We start from the raw sequence: 21,532 nt of genomic DNA, 5'->3' as shown, positions 1-21,532 counted from the left end.
ATTACAATTTTTCGCTCTCTTGATTCATATGTCCATCATCTTTGTTTACATCTGCTAACACCTCCGTCTGTGTAAGCATGCCTCTTTCTATCTCGTCAGTAGCTTCTGCCCACGTCCACAGTGTCATTATTTATTCGTCTCTGGCCTATTTTACAAAAAAATCCAGTTTGCCCATCTCAACAATAAAGAAGCATATATGTACATTCATAGTGCTTTCTAAATAAAACAAACAAATTAAGCGGAATAGTATAAAATCCATGTGATAGATTGCATCAATAGGTGTAAAAATGTTCATGCACGGGTCCACCTAACCTGTCATAAAACATGATCAATTTCTTTGTGTAAAAGGGTGTTTTTAGACAAAACTATTGTTTGCTCTCCATGGATAGCATTTCTAAAAATAGCATCCCAATGCCTATCTGCTGTCCACAGCTGCTTTCTTCCTCCCCTTTTTTTTTTTTTTTTTAAATGATGCGTGACAGCAAAAAGGGTGTGCAAGAGGATGATGGTGGCACTGGAAGAGCAGAGGAAACATGGTCAGACACATGTTTGCTTATTTCCTACTACTATGGTCACTAGGCCATGAGCTTTACAGCACTGGGAAAATAGATAATGGTACCAAGGTAAGCTCAAAGGAAGGAACTTCAAGCCTTTGCGATATCTATTCATGATTTGTCATTTCCTTTGTGATCTTGAAACTTTGCACTGATGATGATTAATGTTTCTGTCCAAGGAGCAATCTTGGAGAAACCAGAACCTTGATTCCGTCCCTCTGGATTTGGATGTACGACTGAGAAGGCTCGACTTATCCAATAATTTCATCAGACGGTTGCACAACCTTGATTTGCCATACTTGGAGCAGCTGGACTTGAGCAGCAACCAGCTGGAGCTCATCTCTGAAGGAGCGAGTATCAAAGACCTGGCTCTGCTTGAGAAGTTAGATTTGTCTAAAAATGCGCTCAACAACAATTTTGACAGAAACAGCAAAGGCCTGCAATCCACCGGTGGACTTAAGAGTTTGGACTTATCACTGAACAATTTGGGGGACGAAGCGGTGAAACTGTACCTACGAAACAAATCTTCTCTTGAGCAACTTAAGCTGAGTGGGAATTCTTTAACACGACTTACACGCTACTTGTTCAAAGAGAGTGAAGGCCTAAGAAGCATTATTATTGATGACAATCTGATATCGGCAATCGACAGAGGAACATTTGAGCCGCTGGGAAAACTTGAGAAGCTTAACCTGGCTAAAAATAACCTCGCTTATATATGCGATTTCAAACTACAGCATGTTAAAGATTTAAATCTCAGTCGAAATTCCATCAAGTTTTTTGTTACCGCTGAAGATAATCGCATGTATAGTCTTGAAATTCTTGATCTTAGTCACAACAAACTCCTTTATTTCCCAATCGTCCCAAAATTCAACCAATTGAAATACCTTTATTTGCATCATAATACAGTGGGTGCATTAACTTCGGAAGCATCAATGGTATCAGAGGTTAATTCCTTGTACAATGAAGTTGTCAGAAAGGGTGACGTTAGAATTCAAAAAAATAATCTTCACTCAACCTGGAGACTGATGCCACTGATCTATATTGACCTCAGCTACAACCACTTTGCATCTTTTCCGCTGGAAACTTTGAGCCTTCTGACGTCATTGGAAGAACTTGACTTCAGTTTTAACTGCGTGCAAAATCTCACGTGGAACGTCCGCCGTGACGGTGCATCAGAATACGACAGGCAGCTTTATTTTCCTTCCTTAAAGTACCTAAACATGCAAAGCAATGGACTAGTGTCTGTTTCGCCACTCTTTCTCAAGGCACTCACACAAGTCGAGACGATAAATCTCCAAGACAATGCGGTGCAGCCTTGCGCTCCTGAGGGCCGAGTAAACAGCTCCTTATCAGCACGGCAACCAAAATTTAACTCATCTTGTGTTGCCTTTGGAAAACTGAAAACTCTCAAACATCTGAGCCTTGAAGACAACAACATAAAAAGTCTTCAGCCAAATGCATTCCAGGGAAGTTCTTTGGTGTCCCTCAACCTAGCTCGAAATTCTCACATGGTCATGCAAGTTGATTCACTGGAGGACATCAAAGAAACGCTTCAGTCATTGACGATCAGTGAATTGAACGCAACCAATTCCGAGCTGGTCTTGCCCTGCATGCCAAGGCTGATGCATCTCAACATATCCAACAACAATCTCAATGTTTTACCACAAAGTTTAAATTGCTCACCTCTAAGAGAACTCAACATTAGGAATAACGCCTTTGAGTCTTTGAACAACTCCTTGATTGAAACGTTATCAGAACACCTTGGTGTTATCAATTTCAGTGGAAATTACTTTACCTGTTGTGACAGCAATTGGCTGAACGCCCTGAACAATTCCGGAATTAAAATGCCTGACATTACTCACACCAAATGCTTTACCGGTGACAGCGGTATCTCTATCGAAGAATATTTGAAAGGTTCTTCACTGTATTGTTCACTTCACGTAAACGGGATTCACTATGGACAAATATTCACAGTTATTTTGTTTGTAGCTGTATTGATAATAGTGTTCATTATGTTCACTCGAAAAATGCGTTGCCTTGAAAAATCATTCATTGTGTGACAAATTTGTACAGTCTGAATACAATTCAAGGCAAACTTGGATCAAAAAACATTCTCACTTTGACATTTTAATATTTTTGCATGTTGTCAGAAGCACAAGTACAGTGGCAGTCAATGTAAGGGTGGTGAGGCTATGCTACCCGGCCACGCCTACTCGGGCTGTGAACCTGTGCCAACCTCAATCAGAGTTGATTTGACAAGTGATTTGATTACTTTCAGAAACAGTTTGGACCATTTCATACATAAAATATATAATATTCTTATACGATTGTTTATCCTTCTGCTTTTGATCCCCAGACTGCCCGTCTTTGCTTTTGAAGAGGTCCGTGAGGCAAGTGCAAATCGCTTCTGTCAGCGCTTATTCTGTCACTGTTTCAGAGCTACCATCAGTAGTCAGTACGTCAGTGTAAACGGGAATCTGTCAGTGACGAACCTTTAATCAGCACTGACGCACAAGTGATGGCAGGTGTAAAAACACAACTCTGGAAATAAAGTGTAATGTAAGGCACTTACCATGTTTCATCACTCTAGCCAGTCCTAGCTCCTTTGAAGTAGGATATTGCAGTAAGGTTTTATTTTTTGCAAATGGGCCACATGAACGCTTGCCAAGGGTGAAACTAACATGCAAACCTCAGCTGTTTTGTCTTATTTTCAATGTATTAGGAAAAAATGATATTGCCTTATGTTAATAAAATGCTATTCCACGTGTTCAAAATTCTTACAATTTTGTGCACCACCGGCCATCTCACAATAGCCATTCCTTGTCCGAAATCCCAAATATATCCATAAGTGTGACATATAATATTGACAGTGACATGTAATGATACACGATGATACACCTAAGAGTTGCCGTATTTTCCGCACTATAAGGCGCACCGGATTATAAGGCGCACCTTCAATGAATGGCCCATTTTAAAACTTTATCCATATATAAGGCACACCTTCAATGAATGTCCCATTTTAAAACTTTGTCCATATATAAGATATATACATTTGGCCCGCGGGCCGGACTTTGGACACACCTGCTGTAGTGGCTCAATATTGGTCCATATATAAGGCGCACCTGATTATAAGGCACATTGTCGGCTTTTGAGAAAATTGGTGATTTTAAGGTGTGCCTTATAGTGCGGAAAATACAGTAAGTTCTATTAAACTATACCTTGTTAACATTAGGACGATTGTCATTTTTTTCTACTCTCTTTTGGGGAAAAATACTCAAGAAGTTCACTGTATATGCTGAAATTGTTGCTGAAAACGTTGCTACCTTTTCAACAACAACATGGTAGACAAGTTGTAGCTCTTGCTCACCAGTCATGACAAGCTTTATTGTATAAACATCCATACATGTGCAGATAAAATAAAAGATCATGTGGCCACCAGCTTGTAGTTTGCCCAAATCTTATGTATATAAAATAAATGAAACAAATGCACATCCAAATCACACAGATATCAGAGAGCCCCAATACTGGCACAAGAGAGAGGAATTTTAGAGGTCAAGTCACAGAAGCCTTAGGAATGGATTTAACTGCTACCGTAATGTACAAGTTTTCTGGCCAGCTTCTGTAGTATGTCATCACAACAGTTACAGTATGGGACATCACTGTTTTGATGTTTGACAGCGGTTCACTTCTTTTTACAATGGTGTGACAGGGTGTGACAGTCAAAATCTGCTATGACTCACCCGGGCAATACGTCAACACAGGGGGGGCTGATTTACTCCAGCAGGAATTGAGTCCTCAAAGTGGACAGAACTATAAAAACAGCACAAAACCTTCAGGCTTCAAGGCAGAAAATGTCAAGAAAAGCATGCTAGAACATCTGAACATTATTTGGGGTCAATCAAGATATTTTAAATGGTGGCAGGTGTCTGCTAACAAACTTGAGTTTGTGTTTCAATCTAAACATAGCCACATCCACAGTTTACTATATGATCTTATTGTTTTCTTATTTTTCTTTTTTTGTTGTTATTTATTTTTACTTGCCCTCTCTGAAAGATTTGTTTCATTTAATAGAGTTATGCAGGTGCAAATGCACAGTGGGAATGCTTTTGAAATGATTGGTCTTCTTTTTCAGAAGACAAAAGCCTAGCATTTAACCTACTTCTTGCAGGAGAAAATATACAGCAGCAAATAATACATTGCAGGAGAGCGTTAAAATAAAATGTTTCCCATCTATTTCAAGTAAATTAATGCTGCACGTCATCCGGCTAATACCTCATGGCAACGTCGGTCATCATGTGCATGCTTCTTTTGATTGTTTGCAGGTGTCGATTTAACATTTTTACATCCACCAAATATTAACCCAAGGGAGGGTAATGACGATTGTCCTCCTCCTTAGAATGCATCTTAAACATATATGCGGTGCTGCAGACGACGGGCGTCAACGCATGTGATTTATTTTGTCCATTCCAGATTATCTATTTGAGAGCGAGCGAACTAAGGTTATGAACTCCACACCAACAATGACGCCTCTGCTACTGCAGCTTCATTCCCACAATGCCAACAAACTCCAGATTCTTTTCAAAGTTCTCTTGCTCGAAGCGGCTCGAATCAAGCTAGAAGAAGAGCTTCGCTTCATCACCTACAAGGTAAAGTCATCACAATCCAGTAGTTCATGTTTAGCTAACAATTACGTGGCCGACGGATCACTTCCGTAAAAATATGTATTAAAATGATTACGGACTGAAATATAAACCTGATTTTACATTCATGTTGTTTTGTATTTTTTTTAATTTTCTTTTTTGTAGCTTTAAGCGTCTTAGTCTCAATTTCTTGACCCAATGTAGGCGTATTCTATTGTCGGTTTATGTTGTGTCGCCATTTTAAGGTTTTGTTATTTAGATTATAAAAAAATTACACAAAGTATAAAAAGACAAAACATAAAAAGAGATGGAAAATTTAAATACCTTTGCGCGATCTGTGCTAAAAGGGGTGCGCATAGGAGCACACTTCCTAGCTACTGGAAATGCATGACGAAAAAGCTGTTTTTAATACGGACAAAATATGTGACAAATGCATACCCCTTTTGATAATACAATTTTCAATGCATGTATTCATTGGATTCACTTTTAGTGTGGTGCGTGTCTGATACTTGGTATCAATCCGATACTGACCAAATTCATTGGCAGTATCTCTGATATCAATACCGATACCAATATTTTACAATAATTGTGGCAGATGAATTCCATTTGACGTTAGTCTTTTGATTATTAAACTGTTAAATGCTAAGAAGTAATTGGAACAATTAATATTGATCAATATAAAATTCTACCTTTTTTAGAATCTTGAAAAAATATTTCATTACATCTAATAAATTATTCAAGGATCAACGAGTGTGGTCAAATAGTTCCTTTTACCACTGATAACAGACACAATTTAGTAAACACACATGAGCCTTACAGCATATATTTTTTCTCTTCTCCGAAGGTCTACGAAGATGTCAAAGTTTTCCTGACGTCGTCTTTTTCAACAAGTGTCTACAATGATGTCTCCAAGACGTTAGATGAGAAATTTCAATTCATAGACAGAATCTTTGTTCTACTGAACAACTTGACATTTGGTAAGTCAATGATGAAGCCCTTAAGAAGTATCCCATATTTGTATTTTGGGGGCAATATTTTCTGCTCTGCTTGGTTCATCTGATATCATTTCCTTCCCCACCTTCTGATAGAGCCTAAGATTTGTCTGCACCCTTTCCGCAAAAATGGGGATACAATAAACCTATGCCAATCATTGGCTGTCAGAGGGATCTTGAACACAAACTCACTCACGTTTGGGCCCATGTTGCAGAACTCCATCATCTCCACTTCCATAGTCACAGCAGTCCAGATGCTGAGAGCTCGACAAAGCTTGCGATGGCTGACAGGATTCCTCACTACCCAGCTTCAAGTTAATACAATACCTGTTGAAAAGTGGTCTGTTGACACCAACATCTCATCACTAAGCTGTAATGCTGAAGAACAAGAAATACAGTTCGAGGTGGAATGCCAAGATGACACTGCAATTGTTCCTGCTGCCCTCATTAGGAGCCCTAAGATCAACACCGAGCCAACTCCGAAGTTTATTTGGGGCCCTGAAGATGTTGTACATATACAGAGCAAAAAACAAACTACCACCCAACTGCTGCACTTCCTAAAAGCAAAAGCCAAAACAATGGAGTCACTGGATGACTTTTTCATCACTCGGCCATCTGTGGAAGCACACTCTTCAATCCGACACGCTGAGCAGAATGATGCCAAAGCCCCAAAGACACAGCTCGCAGATACAGTTAACGATGCCCCTATTTTCAGGCTCAAACGTGCCGAGTCAAATGGCTCGCTTACATATGCTTGCGTGATCGCGACCAAGACTGAATTATGGGATTTTGGAGATGTTGACACAATTGTCACAGCAGAGGAGGCCCGGGAAAAAGTTACGATCTGCTGCTCTGACAACAAAGACCAGCAAAGTGATAAGTGTGTGGGAGACGAGGCTCGCATCACTACAACACTAACGCTTTCATGTGAAAATTCTAGAAATGATTCTCCCAAAAAGCCCCAAAAGGAGTCAGTAAACATTCCCAAGTTCCAGGTGCGAAAGTTTGAGGAACCTGAAGTTGTTGTGTCTCATATTGTGAGTCCAAGCACCTTCTACATCCAGCACGTTGACTCCATCACCAACCTGCAGGCGCTTTTTACTGGGTAAGGTATTTCATCCCCATCTGCTTTTTCTCAGTGGTTTACAGCCCTCGCTGATTCCGTGATCACATTTTCAGAACTTAACAGGGCACTTATCCTTATTGTTCATTACCGTTCTTTGTAGAACTCACCCCTCCCCCAGTTTCTTTTTTGTGTTTATATATATATTCCACGTGTTTCTGATTGCTATTACGTTTTTCTTTCTGTCCTCATGTTGAAGCAGCTGGGAACCCAGTAGTTCATATGCTGAGCAGAACTACATTCCAGACATCGGAGCCCATGTAATCGCCCGCTTCCCTAAGCAAGAACAATGGTGCAGGGCTCAGGTGACCAAGATATGTGGTGTGAGCAAAGGTGGGTCAATGTATTAGTGTTGAAGGTTTGTAAAAGTAACTGCTAGGACAGGAATGGGCAACCGGCAGACCACAACAGCTCATTGCGACCTCCAAGGGAAGGCAGCTTTTTTTTCTTTTTTAAATATACAAAGTGTATTTCAAACGCTAAGATAATACAATGCATAACACAATGCAGTAAAGTAGAGTGTAATTTATTATTCGATTTCTAAAATAAATCTGAAAAAATGTCAAGCATAATGGTGGAAGGTTGCATTAGGTGGTTGAAGTCTGCCCTTTGCGATTGTCAAAATTGGCCATCCCTGTTCTCGGTGGTCTCACTTCGCTTGTACGTTGCCTCCCAGTGGAGACTCTGTCATGTGTTCTGGCTCTTTTCATAAGATGAGGCCAGTGACGGCGCCGAAGATGAGCCTTCCATCAAGGTGGAGGTGAGGAGGTTGGATCACGGCGACACAGTCTGTGTGTCACTGTGTAACCTCCAGAAGCTGAGCCCAGGAATGTGCAACTTGCCGCTCCAGTCAATGCAAGTCTCATTGGCAAATGTGAGTAGCTCCTTTTTGATAATTTCCACTGCAATATCGCCTTCATGATGTTCCACATGCATGGAACGATCATCAAAAGCGCCAAGACTGCTCTGAGGCCACATGTGAGCTGATACGATCTATGTTATTTCGACATGTGGTTCAATCAACAGTACCGAAGCGTAAAATAAAGCCGCAGTCACTTTTTGCGACCAACAGAGTCTCAGATGAAAGTCAATTCGCTGATGCTCAATCTGCTCTGCTTTCTGTCCCACATGCTGAGGGCGGAGACTCGGCAGGCAAAACAGCTCACAAAATGACAGCTTCAACAGCGTCTAGTGATTATGACCCAGTCCTCCCCATGCATCAGATCATTGGGTCTGTGCTGTTTTACTTTGTTTTTTTTACAAGGCCAAGGGGAAAAAAAAACAGGAGTCACTGGCTCATCCGGGAGACGTCAGCGTCTGTTATATTCATGCACGATATTCATCATTTTTGGCAGAGGAGGGACGTGACAATAAGTTACTAACAGCCCGCTCGGGGTTTCAGAAGAGACCGCTACTTGTCTGCCGACCATATTTCAAAACACATTGTTCGTGATTATTTGCATATTCTACTCATGAGTAGTCACTCCCGTATCCCTTGCCAAAGATACTAGCTACTGAGAAAGGAAAAGAAATTTTTTAAATCTATCTCTCCATGTGTTTTGTCAATTCCCTCTCCTCAGGTGACTCCTATAAATGGGACAGGCTGGTCTGAGCTAGCGGTCGATTGGTTTAAAGCCATGGTGCACAACCGCTCATTCTACGCTAGAATTTACACAGACGCGTCAGTGGAGCTTTTCCTGGAAAAGGGGAAGCTTGGAGCGATGAGGTACTTGCCTGTAAAAAGAGGCCAGTTCATCAATTAAAAGCATATGATTATCTGAGTCCTAAATGAATGGAAAACCTCATAAAGTTATGTTGACACGGTTTCACTTTTTCCTCACTACGTGCCTACAGTACAGTGCAAAGTCTTTTTTATTTGCACTATTGCATTAATAATAATAATAATATAGTCATAATCCATAGTTTTTTATTCCCTGAACTACAGTGAGATGTGAGATTTATTTCACAGCGAGCATTTATATGGACAACTGCTTGTATGGAACGTGACATGCTAATGATAAAACAGATAATACTGGGGAAGCTACCATTTAAGGACTCCATACATTGTGTCAAAATGGCTCCTGTGAGCTAGTGGTTGCCCTCTTGCACAGTACTACAAACTATGTACACTTCTGCTTCTGCAAGTGAAATGTGTAACGGCTCTGTTATTTGTGCATTGCAGGAGGGGACCACCATTGTCTTTGCGACTGGCCCAGAATGGACATGCAAAACACAGCAAACTAAAGAACATTAGTTCACTCAAAAACAGTAAGGAATTCATCTCAGAATGCGATTTGACTTCTACTGGCCATAATCACGCAACTGTGATCAAAGTCAGGGTGATGTCCACTAATAACTGATGATAAGTTTGGTACTTTTTTCCGAGGGATAATTTACAAAACAAAATCACAGTAGGAGGTAATGCTTCCAAATAATATATTTTCTCCATCATTTAACACATTTACTGTCTGCCACACATGCACATTAGAAGATGAACATCAACGTGGCGTGGGTACCAAAAATATGTGATTAGCGCTTAGTAGACGTCAAGTACAACGGCTACGGTGCACTAGGTGGCCGGTCCTGACTATGTCATTTACTTTCCAGATCGTGTTCAAGTCCAACAGAGAAAACAGGATTCCGAGTGGGAGAAGTACCTCATCTCGTGCTACACTCAGCGGAAAATGTAGTTGACAGAAAAGAGGGAACGTCTATATTTTTGTACCCTGTAATGTCTTAAAATAGGTGATGACAATGTTTTGCAGACGGTTATCCTTAGAGATTTTCTGTTGTTGTATTGGCTTTACAACACAACCGTGCCATTTGTCAGCATTTGCACCTAAGATCCGATGTTTCTGCTTAAATCCTTGTCTGCATAAATCCTCTACCTTCTTTAACATTGAATACTATACAAAAGTATATTGTTGTTGTCCTGAAATTTAGTATGTGCCACTGCTTGTTTGGAAAAAAAAAAAAAAAACTTGGAGAGCATAACTGACTTGAATTCAAAATGCGCACCACATGATTGTCATAAGTGACACACTAACTGACTGCATGCTGAACAATTTTTTGTTTTTGTTAAATTTCTAATTGATTTTTGAGCCAAATGATGCATTTTTACAATTGCTTTAGCTGTGCTTTAATAAGCATATCATATATTCTTTTATAGTTACACATTTTACTGTGGTATAAGAACTGTGCCTTTGTGTTGTGTTGAATAAATGCCCTTGTTCAAGACTGCAGAATCTCAATATTTCAATATTAAAAATATCTTACCAAAATTAGATTTAATATTAATTAAATAAAAAAAGTACAACACAACTATTATTGATAAACTTACCTTTTATCCTTGCATAATTACAAATACTATATTCTTGTGTTGCCGCTCCGAGTCACGACGAGAAGCAAGTTTTGGCTTTCAGTGGTGTTTTTATTCTTCTCCAACTTCACTCACATAGAGAGCCGTCTGCTCCACATCCACGTACTTCTTTTAAAAAAAAAAAAAAAAAAATACATCCAACCTATTTAAGAAATGACCAGAAAAATCACCGTGACAATTGTGAACACGCAGAAAGTTAATGAATAAATGAAACATCACTGAAATATCTGTGAGCCCGTTGAGTCTCACACCTGCTATATTGCAAATTCTTACTCATGTATCATTTATTCCCCGTGACCCTATCACTCCATTGTTGGGATGGTCGCTGAAGCCCAGGTACAGTTTACCGCTAACTGAGAAATGTCACCTTTGAATGACTCCTTTAAAACTTTATAACACTCTCATGAGTTCCTCCATGAAGCGTTGTCCAGACTTGAAGAGGTCATTCATCATGTTGACACGTGCAACCTGTCAGTGACGGCAGCTCAGGTCAAAGGCCTCCTTCACCCGGGCTACCCTCCCTAGCACAATAAATAATGGGGCATGCTTGTGTCCACCGTCCACACAGATTCCTTCTTCAGTCCGGGGCGGTAGGCGGAAATCGAGGCGTTTCATGTGAAAGAGTCTTGTTGCGGCGCAATAACGAATGCCATTGTATGCTAATGCTTTAGACAAAACCATATGACCACGACGGTGCAGGGCACAGGCTTGTGGCGGGGGAATGATTAGCATTTTCCCAACGTGTGGTCTTCTCAACACAGCATTTTGGTTTTGCTCACAAAGAAAAACATTTTGATTCATTTCTTCCTGCTTTGTACACATTTTGTGTACCATCACAGCTGAAGGTAAAACCCCATGCTCTTATCATTTGCTTGTGTTACTGTCAGTGAGGTAAGAACTACTGTGGCTTATAGCCCACGTCCCCTAGGTGACCATCTAACTGAACTCAATCGCAACCATATCGGAACGTAGATAATCTTTTCAAAAGCCAAGTTGGTAGCTCTTGATAAAACAATAGAACTCTTTCAATCATCCGTCTGCTTCCTTGGAGGAATTTCTTGGCAGTCGATCTGGAACTGGGCTGCAGGTCCGTTTGAGTTGAGTATTAATAGAGGATGAGCGCATCACGTGGCTCAGCGGATGTTTCACAATTGGCTTCGAAATTTTGCGTCTTGTGACGGCCGGCGATAGGCCATCGCCCCTGCTTTTATAGACATCGCACAACTTGGCATTTCCTGTCGTCGTCCCTGACACTCATCGGTTAGGATGGTCGCTTTCGGACCGGGCACCGCTTACACCGTTTGCGTAAGCCTGGTAGGGATCAAAAGCTAATGTCATAACTTTTGATAATTTTTTGCATTATTTCACGAATTGTGTCAAAATATAACTGTGAATGTTGATTTTCAGCTCTGGAGTCGAAAATGAACTGGGGGTCCTTTTACGCTGTGATCAGCGGCGTAAACAGGCACTCGACGGGCATCGGACGCATATGGCTCTCGGTCATCTTTATTTTCCGTATCCTGGTCCTGGTGGTTGCGGCGGAGAGCGTCTGGGGAGACGAGAAGTCCGGCTTCACCTGCAACACCCAACAGCCCGGCTGCAACAGCGTCTGCTACGACCAGTTCTTTCCCATCTCGCATATCCGCCTATGGGCGCTTCAGCTCATCTTGGTCTCCACGCCGGCACTTCTTGTGGGCATGCATGTGGCCCATCGCCGCCACATCGAAAAGAAGATTCTGAGGCGGGCGGGCCGTAACAGTCCCAAGGAGCTGGAGCACATCAAGAACCAAAAGTATCTCATCACCGGAGCTCTTTGGTGGACCTACATGATCAGCATTGTCTTCCGAATACTCTTTGAAGTGGCTTTTCTTTACATTTTCTACATGATCTACCCGGGCTTCAGGATGGTGCGCTTGGTCAAGTGCGATTCGTACCCGTGCCCCAACACTGTGGACTGCTTTGTTTCCAGGCCCACAGAGAAGACCATCTTCACTGTCTTCATGCTGGCTGTGTCCGGAGTGTGTGTATTGCTCAACCTGGCTGAGGTGGTCTACCTCATCGGCAGGGCGTGTAAACGGTTCTTCCACCGTTCTGAAGAAGAGTCTAAAGTTGACTGGATGAGTCAAAAATTGTCTTCCTATAAAATAAGATCAATCAGCTGATAGGGGACCATTTTTTACAGTGAGACAAAAGAAAGGCAGACACTTTCTCGCACGCAGTCTCCTTTTAAACAACTAAATATCCACTAAGCATGTCAGTCGGTATACAATATTATTTGCTGTGTAAAATAGTAAACGTATTATATTTATTTCAAGAATTATCAGTTGTCAGCAATAAATTTTCCTTTCCCGTTTTTTACTGAGAAGAGCGATTTGCACCGTATCTTGAAGATGGATGAACGTGCACGTACACCATCAGTCCTAGTCTACGTTTAAAATAAAAAAAACAACTGATTCACAATTTGAATTGCGGTTTACTTCAGTAGACTGTGGATATAAAAAGTCTACACACCCCTGGTTCAAATGCCAGGTTTTTGTGAAATAAAGAAAATGTAAAGAATAAATAAATTCTAAAGTTTTATCAGCATTAATATGGCCTTTAACCAAAGTAACTGAATTGTTTGAATTTTCGAGAGGGGAGTACAAATAAATAATACATAAGTAACACAATCTTCCAAATGTAGGAAAAGGTGTTAGGGTTTGATAAAACTGTTGACGTTGTTCCTTTTATTTTTTATTTTAACAAAACTCTCCCAACATGCCAAATGGGAAATTGGAACCCCCGTTGGGAAAACATTTCAGTTTAATTTTACCTTGCCTCTCAAAAAGGTTGAAAACAACAAGGGAATCCCATTTTCATTACAAAAAACTGGCACTTTAATAGGGTGTGTCGACTTTTTATAGTCCGTGTTCTATATAGCCACCCAGAAGTTTTTTGTTTCTGTATAAATAAAAAACTGAGTGGTTCAAGTGGTTTAGCAAAAGGAAATGACATTTGGAAATATATATTTGTCACAAATGTCCGCAAAAGATTTATGAGTGTGTCTTTAAGAAGAGAACAGTGTTCAACTTTCATTCACAGTTTTAATGTTCATTCATTTTGGAAATTGCAATTGAGTAGAATTTCATTGCACGGTACTGACTCTGAATACTTGAAAATATACTAACTAGTATTGGATCTTCTTGGGTCAGGTTTTTGTTCTATGCATGGTATAAAATGAGTGTATGTTGAGTGTGCACAAAATAGATCTGATCCAAATAGTGTCATGCTGAAACATTTTCCTGCATATTATGGAGGACTTAGGCTTCCTTTAGTGGCACACTATTCCATTCAGAACGGTGCATTATTTTGAAATTAGATTTATAACTAATTGTCTTCAAACAATTATTTAGGTACAGTTTTGCTGAATTTTTGTGGAATATATTTCAATTGAATCTTTTACACCTTTATGTTCCAAAATTTAGCACAGTGTTCGAATGGCGCATATCGTCACAGAGGCTTACAATAATTCAAAACATATTTTTCAGGAATCTCTGTGTTGTTTGTAATTAGCACTTGAGCCTACTATGCTACTGTATAATGTTGGTCATTAAAAGGGTATTTGGAAGGCCAAGTCAGGTTTTTTTTGTAGATGGTACTTGATGTAAAATGTTTCAGAACGACAGCAGAGTAATACAGAATAGTGAGTTAGCCTTTCTGTAATTATAGAATCATGCTGCGGCAAATGTTGCATGCATGTGCTTGTGATTGAAATAGTCTGTTTAAGTGGTGCCAGAAAACATCATGTGGCACTTTTCTAATATTGTTTTTCATGAGCTTCTGCATTGCAAACTACTTGTGAAACCACTAATTATGCTCAGCTGCTCAGTTCAGTAGCGCTATCCAAGTGACATTTGTTAGTTTGCATCCACTAACAAATGTCACTTGCATAGCACTAAGACACCCAATGTTAGAAACCGATTGCTTACTTTGTAATCTATTCAATGAAATTGACAATATGGTGCTTATATGATGTATGGTGACATTAATGGACTCAACTCATGTCACAGTAGAAGACGTTTGGCAAATAATGAATAATTCTTCAAACAGGGGACTTCAAACTGCTTACTGTCCAACGAAACCTAAAGAGAAGTGTGTATTTAAAACAACCTTAGCCTTTTTCCCCCCACTACCTTAATGCTAACACTATGCACTAGCATCTATGTTGTGATGCTTAAGCCATTCACCAGCAAAGTGAAAGCCAACAGTGCAGCAACAAAATGCACACTGACAATTAAATAGTACTCACCATCATATAACCCTCCTCTTTGTGTTGAACAACTAATATGAGTGTCATATTGATAAGCTGACAGAGGATTTGAGGCATAATTTTGAATCCAACTTGAGCTCTAGGCAAGACAAGGACAGCTGCAATATAAATGGCATCAAGGCAGGACTGTCTGTCATACCGCCCCTAAGTGGTCAAGACAGTAGGAGCAGCATTCAATGTCATGTAAATTTTTATGGAGTGATTTTTACCTCATTAAAATGAAGATTGTTTTGGGTTTGTTGGGTTGGTGGGGGCTGGGGCAAATTAATGGTATTCCCACTCATTACTAACAAATGAGTGTTTTGCATTGCAAGTAAGCCCATGGAATGAATTCAACTCTTATCTCAAGGCACCACCATTTCTGAATCTCAGAATCACCAACAGTTTTGTTTTATTGCTGATCATTGCTGCTCTTGCTCCTTCCATTCCATTGTGAGGATGCAAAGGCCTACTTACTCATCTGCAAATCATGCCCCCCAATGATAGGAGAGACCCTTGCACTATATTTAGCCACCAGGACCACTTGTGGCCGGAACACCAACGCAGTCAAACTAATCATTGGCCAGCTGACCTGTCAGTCATTCAAATAGTTTACATTCGAGTACACTGGGCCAAATTTAACCACAGGGGGAGGGGCAGTCCAGACATGGTTGAGAGTTTGTCCATTAGTGTGTTGTGGTCAGTGGAAGAACCTTGGTCGGAGGCGTCCTGGAACCTGCCCGTCCGTCCGAGCTGATCGGTGTGGAACGGACACTGTGGCTGGTAGGGATCCACTTTTCCTGTCCATTCAAGGGCATTGCCGAGAGGCCCCGAAGATCACGCCTGTTCTGAGACCTGGCGGTGCAGCCTCATGGACCCTCAAAGACACATAGGAGTTCAATACAAGGGATGTGGAAGGTGACAAGGTAGGTGAATCGCTGAGGACGTACTATAAACGGGTTTTCAACTTGTAAGTCACCACAATGCACTCTTGGTGCTGACCTTACTCACAATCATTTCAGCGGTACCAATATGAACCTTCAAACTCCGAGTGCCGATCACATTGCCACTGCTGGGCCACGACTTGCAGGATCATGTCTGGAAGCTGCCTTTCCCTGTCTACACAGGCCAAATATACACACTCTTAAAGTAAATATAATCCTGTTGTGGTCTATGTGGAATAGATCAGTTGGCTAGTCGGCAAGTTGTACACTTGTTTTAACAACCTGTCTCTTGACACTCATTTGCAGTAAGCTCTGCTGAACTTGGTAAGGCATTTTAGAAGAGGAGGAAGAGGAGGATACTTGCCGTAACTGTTTGATTGTGGTATTTTAGTCATGTAACACTGTATACACTATATTATATGGACAAAAGGATTTGGAGACCTCGCCATTATACAAACAAGACTTTGAAATGGAAGAAAATATGGAGTTGATCCCCTTTTGCAGTTTTCACTCTTCTGGGAACAATTTCTACAAGATGTTGGAGGGTGTCTGTGGGATTTTTTTTTTTTCCATTCAGTCAGAGAATTGTGTTGAGGTCAGGGCCTTGTGCATGTGGTTGCTAGACACCAAAGTCATGCCTTAATGGACATTAATTGCCCAATAGCTGATTACTTAGGTCAACTCAAATAATTTAATTACAATGACTTAAGTATTGAATAATATTTGATTTGGCCACAAAACCTTGATATTTTCTGCTTAAATTAAGTTTTATTTCATAATTATTCCTAAAATTATTATTCAAAAATTGGTTACATGGGCTTTGGTTTGAATTCTACCTTCAAGGTATTCAAAGCGCTTTCTCATTCTCCTCACAATATGGAATAATAGTCACAAAATAAGAAACAACTGGGGTTAATTATCTCGCTGAAGAACAATTTGGCATGGTCACAAGGGATGAGAATTGAACTAATATTCCAAATTGATTACTCAGTTGCATAGAGAGTGCAATATGCACGGTAACAACCCAAAGGTTGTGGTTTCCATCCCTCACCCCTTGTGACCATGTGCAAGTGTCCTTAAGTAAGACACTTAACTCCGTGTTGCTTTGATACCATATCATCAGGACAAAATAAGTCAAGCGAGGAGGGGTGAATTATACTCGCAGAATGCAGATTTCAAATTCTCTGAAATTTAATTGTTCTCATAACTGACTTACTGCTACATTTCATCTTTGAATTCTTATTTAAGGTTTTATAGTATACTCATACTTAAATATAATTGTACTAAAGAGCCTTTTCCCCATCCCACCAGTCCCAGTTGTGCAATCACATAGACCATGGGCGACTGGAACCTGTTGGGAAAGCTCCTGGAAAATGCCCAGGAGCACTCCACCGTGGTGGGCAAGGTGTGGCTCACGGTCCTGTTCATCTTCCGCATCCTGATCCTTAGCGCCGCCACAGAGAAGGTGTGGGGCGACGAGCAGTCGGGCTTCACCTGCGACACCAAGCAGCCCGGTTGCGAGAACGTCTGCTACGATGTCACTTTCCCCATCTCCCACGTTCGCTTCTGGGTGCTGCAGATCATCTTCGTGTCCACGCCGACGCTGATCTACCTGGGCCACATCCTTCATCTGGTGCGCATGGAAGAGAAGCAAAAGGAGAAAGAGAAGAATCATCCGCCAGACAAGCCGGCCCTCGTCGCGGATGCCCGCAAGCACAAAAAGGCGCTGATAAGGGACGAGAAAGGACACGTGCGCCTGCAGGGGGAACTACTGCGCACATATGTCTTTAATGTCATTTTTAAGACCCTCTTTGAGGTGGGCTTCATTGTGGCCCAGTACCTGTTGTACGGCTTTGAGTTGAAGCCCATGTACACGTGCGACAGGCCACCATGTCCCAACCCGGTCAACTGCTACATCTCCCGACCCACCGAGAAAACCATCTTCATCATCTTCATGCTGGGCGTGGCCAGTCTTTCCCTCTTCCTCAACCTCATTGAGATCTACCACCTGGGCTTCACCAAGTGCCGCCAAGGCATGACCTTCAGGAGAGGGAACCAGTCACCCGAGACCATGTCCAAGGGGCACAGTGACACCGAAGCGCCATTCGGCTCGACGTATGACCACTACTTCCACAAGCATCGCCCTCCCAGCTACAACCTCTCACCGCTGTCCGGGGGCACCGACTCATCCTTTCACCCCTGTAATAGCAAAGCGGCCTACAAACAGAATAAGGACAACTTGGCAGTGGAAAGGAGCGGTAGCAAGCTGGAGGAATGTGACCTGAAAGGCAAAAAACAAGGATCTGCTGCCTGGTCACCCACGCAGAGCAGGCAAGGCCGCAGTGCCAAGTACAGCAACAACAAGACTAGAATAGATGATCTCAAGATATGAGATGTTGACATCAAGGGGCTGAACGCTCTATGGAAAAATGTCTTCATGGCGCAGGCTCGACTCATTCCAAGTAAGACTTTCATGGTCCACACCACTGACTTTGTCAAACATTTAATTCACAATAGATGCAGGAAATGCCACATAGTCCACTTTTTGAAAAAACACAGTCCAGTGGAACCTCTAAAGTCAGACACAAGACTAATTATCAAATCATTTCTCCATAGAAACAACCATTTTTGGAACTGATTATGAAAAGTAAACCACTGTAAAATAAAACGTTCAAACACAAAGGTAAAGCCAAACTACACAAATAGTACAGTTAATGTTCGTATTGTTTCTGGAATGATCCAATGAAAAATAATAATTCTATATAGTACACCCCAGTCCATCACAGGGATTACATTCCAGAGCACCCCAGCAATAAGTGAAATCGGATTTAAAATATATTCCATTTAAATAATCTCGAGGCATGTTTTATAGCACTTATGAAACTTTTTAATAAGGGAATCAAAGACACATTAAAATAATGTAAACATATTTACAAACATTTAATATACTGACAGAGCACAAGAGTAATGACAACATTTTTGCACAATGTACCAATTTGTACGCGTGTGAAGTAAACAAATACCTTTTTTTTCATACTGACAAACTTACCATAGCCCAAAATACATAAAAATGTCCATTATAGAATGGACCTCCAGCTGTTGCTTGCTGAAGGTGTAACAGAAGATGGGAGCAGATTGAGACGTTCAGCTCGCTCTGTTTTCACTCTTCTTCTTTCAAGCGTACAGTGTTAAACAAGTGTGCCACCATCTACTGGCCAAGAGGGAATTTATACTCAAAATAAAGACAATAGTCATAACAGGAGAAAGACAGTGATTGAAGGGGAGTTTACTCTATTTTCTTGCTTGATAAAAATAGTATATGTAAGTCATGAATTGAGTTGCTCATATTGTACTGAGCAGACGGATCTTTTTCCTACGTCGCTGTAGCTGTTTAGGCATGACTGATATCGATCCATCACAAAAATCCCCCCTATAAACGCAAGCAACAAACAAACAAACAAACAAACAAACAAAACCAAAAAAACACTGAATTAAGCTTCGAGAGCTGACGGGTCGCCGACACTGAGCGTGTCCTGTATGCTGATGAAAGTTTGCAGTCATGAGTTTTATTTGACTTTCCAACTTTGGAGGTTTCACTGTACTTATGTTCAGTTTTTCCTAACTTTTATTGTTGTGTGAAATTAAAGTCCCTGTAAAGCGAAATTAAAAAAAAAACTCTTAAATTTGATACTCCACAGAGAACCCTGCCAAAGTGGAGTGATTTAAAAGATTGTGTGAAGACGTGTATAAAAATGATTCCACCCCCCCCCTATTTATCATCAGCCTTCTCATCATGATGTGCGTGCGCACAATTAAAGCGGACAACAAGGCACTCTAAAGAGGTTATGTCAGTCAAATACCCAGTCCACACACCGACAATTGAGTCCGATTTTTATTTCTAGGTAGTCCTATTCGCTGTTCCTCTCGCACTCACGGCCGACAACAAGGCGCGCTAACTGGCCACGCCAACAGGCTATCGCTATATACGCAGCCAGCTAACTGCATGTTGCGCTTTTGTTGAATCAAGGTGAAAAACAGTTTAACTTTATTCAATACAATAGATGTAAGTCCTTGCACAGGTTTTCGGCAGTTATCTTAAACATGTCTGATGTATTAAAAAACTTTGAATTTGCTTTACAGGGTCTTTAACTAATTTGTGAACACTTTCTACCACTGACCGAGATCACTTCGACGGACGGCACAAAAATTCAGTGACATAAAGGTCTGCTCAGGTTTTTGATCCATTTTTGTTTTACACTAAATGTAAAAAAAAAAACTAAAAAAAAACTCCCTTCACTAATTCCGCAGGAAAGATTCATTTATTTCTGACCTGCAATCATTTGATGAACTAAGACAGGGTGAACTTTTTCCAGTGTCCGCATCCACCATAGTTGACAAGTGTAATGTGAAATAATTGGCACTGGTCAAAACACCGTATCCAATTCCAGTGCGTGCCTGAGTAGAGATTGCTTTGTCTCAGGAGTTTCCATTTTTGTAAAGTGTCATAATTTCATCACCCAGCAAAAACATCACCCAAAGCCGAATTGTTTGTATTTCAGTTTGTTATTTGCTGTAAAGTACTTGGTGACATTCATCTTTACACAGAATTATTTAAATAAAGGTGTCTTAATCATGTCACTTAGTGTTTAGTGTCATTGGAGCTAATAAGTCATGAACTACTTCAACCCACTTAATGACCATTTGGGAGGTTATGAGCATTTCCTCTCCCTTCTGATCAGCAAAGGTCCAATTCTCAAATTTGTTAAAAAATATCACCCAAAAACACTTGTATGACAAACAAATGTTCAAACAAATGTATTGCACATAAAAAGGTTTTTTCCTTTTCTTTTTTTTTTTAGCAAATATAATGTTTTAAAGACTATTGGTCATTGTTTTCTGTTTCTTTGACAGGTTGTCTGTTTCATTTTGTTGCACCATGTGGTACAATAAACTGCATTAAAAAAACTGCAATGAACTCTGATTGTGAATCAGAGTTGTAGGTACCAGATAAGATTAACCTTTGCTTGAATTTTCCCTATTACTTTTTCTTTTTCATTGTATTTTTTGGTAATCTGGATGTCCTGTGGGGCTATACTGTCCTTCACAGGTCATTTTTGGTACTACAGCAGACAGCTCATCCAGGAAATCATGTTGGTCTGGTATTAAAACAACACACAAAAAAACCTGGACATTAGTTGAAAGCATATCATCTTCATGACAACAAAGCCTGGTGTGATAATAATATTTCTGTTAACACTTGAGGAAATGTGCTTTAGTTGTAATACAGTCTAAATTTACTGCAAACAAACATCAGATCATTAAATTTTACATGTCTTGACGCATGTATGTTTTTTTTTCTTGTTGTGCCAAGTGCTTGACACACATTTTGGGCTCATATGGCATTTGTCAAAAATAAGCAAAGTCAAATCAGGATAAAAAAAAAAAGATTTATGGTGCAGCTATTGAATATTATGTGATGTACCTAATAATGTGGACAGAAATTGTGTGTCCCATCGCTATATAGGTCTTTCCTTTTTAAAAGACATCCTTTCATTTTAGTCTGCTTCTGGTGCAACTGCACGTCGAAGTTGAATGTGATGGTTTTTTCTTCC

The 21,532-nt window shown here is 40.5% G+C and overlaps 4 protein-coding genes across 5 annotated transcripts; all 4 read left to right on the top strand.

The window, feature by feature from the left end:
- Positions 1-450: 450 nt before the first annotated feature.
- Positions 451-3,992, top strand: LOC148404663 (transforming growth factor beta activator LRRC33-like). The gene is made up of 2 exons (XM_088388425.1): positions 451-623; positions 734-3,992. Exons 1-2 carry the CDS (start codon positions 534-536, stop codon positions 2,612-2,614), a joined length of 1,971 nt encoding a protein of 656 aa, XP_088244551.1. The 5' UTR covers positions 451-533; the 3' UTR covers positions 2,615-3,992.
- Positions 3,993-4,509: 517 nt separating this feature from the next.
- LOC148404662 (uncharacterized) lies at positions 4,510-10,546 on the top strand. Of its 2 annotated transcripts, none has more exons than XM_088388436.1 (9): positions 4,510-4,876; positions 5,025-5,200; positions 6,039-6,171; positions 6,283-7,291; positions 7,512-7,642; positions 8,023-8,183; positions 8,890-9,035; positions 9,492-9,577; positions 9,917-10,546. In XM_088388436.1, the coding sequence occupies exons 2-9, from the start codon at positions 5,057-5,059 to the stop codon at positions 9,997-9,999; spliced, it is 1,893 nt and encodes a 630-aa protein (XP_088244562.1). In that variant the 5' UTR covers positions 4,510-4,876; positions 5,025-5,056; the 3' UTR covers positions 10,000-10,546. The 2 variants fall into 2 exon arrangements, with proteins under 2 accessions (XP_088244562.1, XP_088244572.1); XM_088388446.1 differs by having other exon boundaries at positions 4,510-4,924.
- Positions 10,547-11,918: 1,372 nt separating this feature from the next.
- LOC148404661 (gap junction beta-1 protein-like) lies at positions 11,919-14,832 on the top strand. Its single transcript, XM_088388456.1, has 2 exons — positions 11,919-12,002; positions 12,096-14,832. Exon 2 carries the CDS (start codon positions 12,110-12,112, stop codon positions 12,848-12,850), a length of 741 nt encoding a protein of 246 aa, XP_088244582.1. The 5' UTR covers positions 11,919-12,002; positions 12,096-12,109; the 3' UTR covers positions 12,851-14,832.
- An 845-nt stretch (positions 14,833-15,677) lies between these two features.
- LOC148404660 (gap junction alpha-3 protein-like) lies at positions 15,678-21,219 on the top strand. The gene is made up of 2 exons (XM_088388455.1): positions 15,678-15,902; positions 17,232-21,219. Exon 2 carries the CDS (start codon positions 17,257-17,259, stop codon positions 18,310-18,312), a length of 1,056 nt encoding a protein of 351 aa, XP_088244581.1. The 5' UTR covers positions 15,678-15,902; positions 17,232-17,256; the 3' UTR covers positions 18,313-21,219.
- The last annotated feature ends 313 nt before the right edge of the window (positions 21,220-21,532 follow it).

This window comes from Syngnathus floridae, chromosome 1 (genome assembly GCF_059516105.1).
Source record: "Syngnathus floridae isolate MCC-2025c chromosome 1, RoL_Sflo_1.0, whole genome shotgun sequence".
In the NCBI taxonomy this organism is placed as follows: Eukaryota; Metazoa; Chordata; class Actinopteri; order Syngnathiformes; family Syngnathidae; genus Syngnathus; species Syngnathus floridae.
This window is presented reverse-complemented; position numbering and strand designations above follow the sequence as displayed.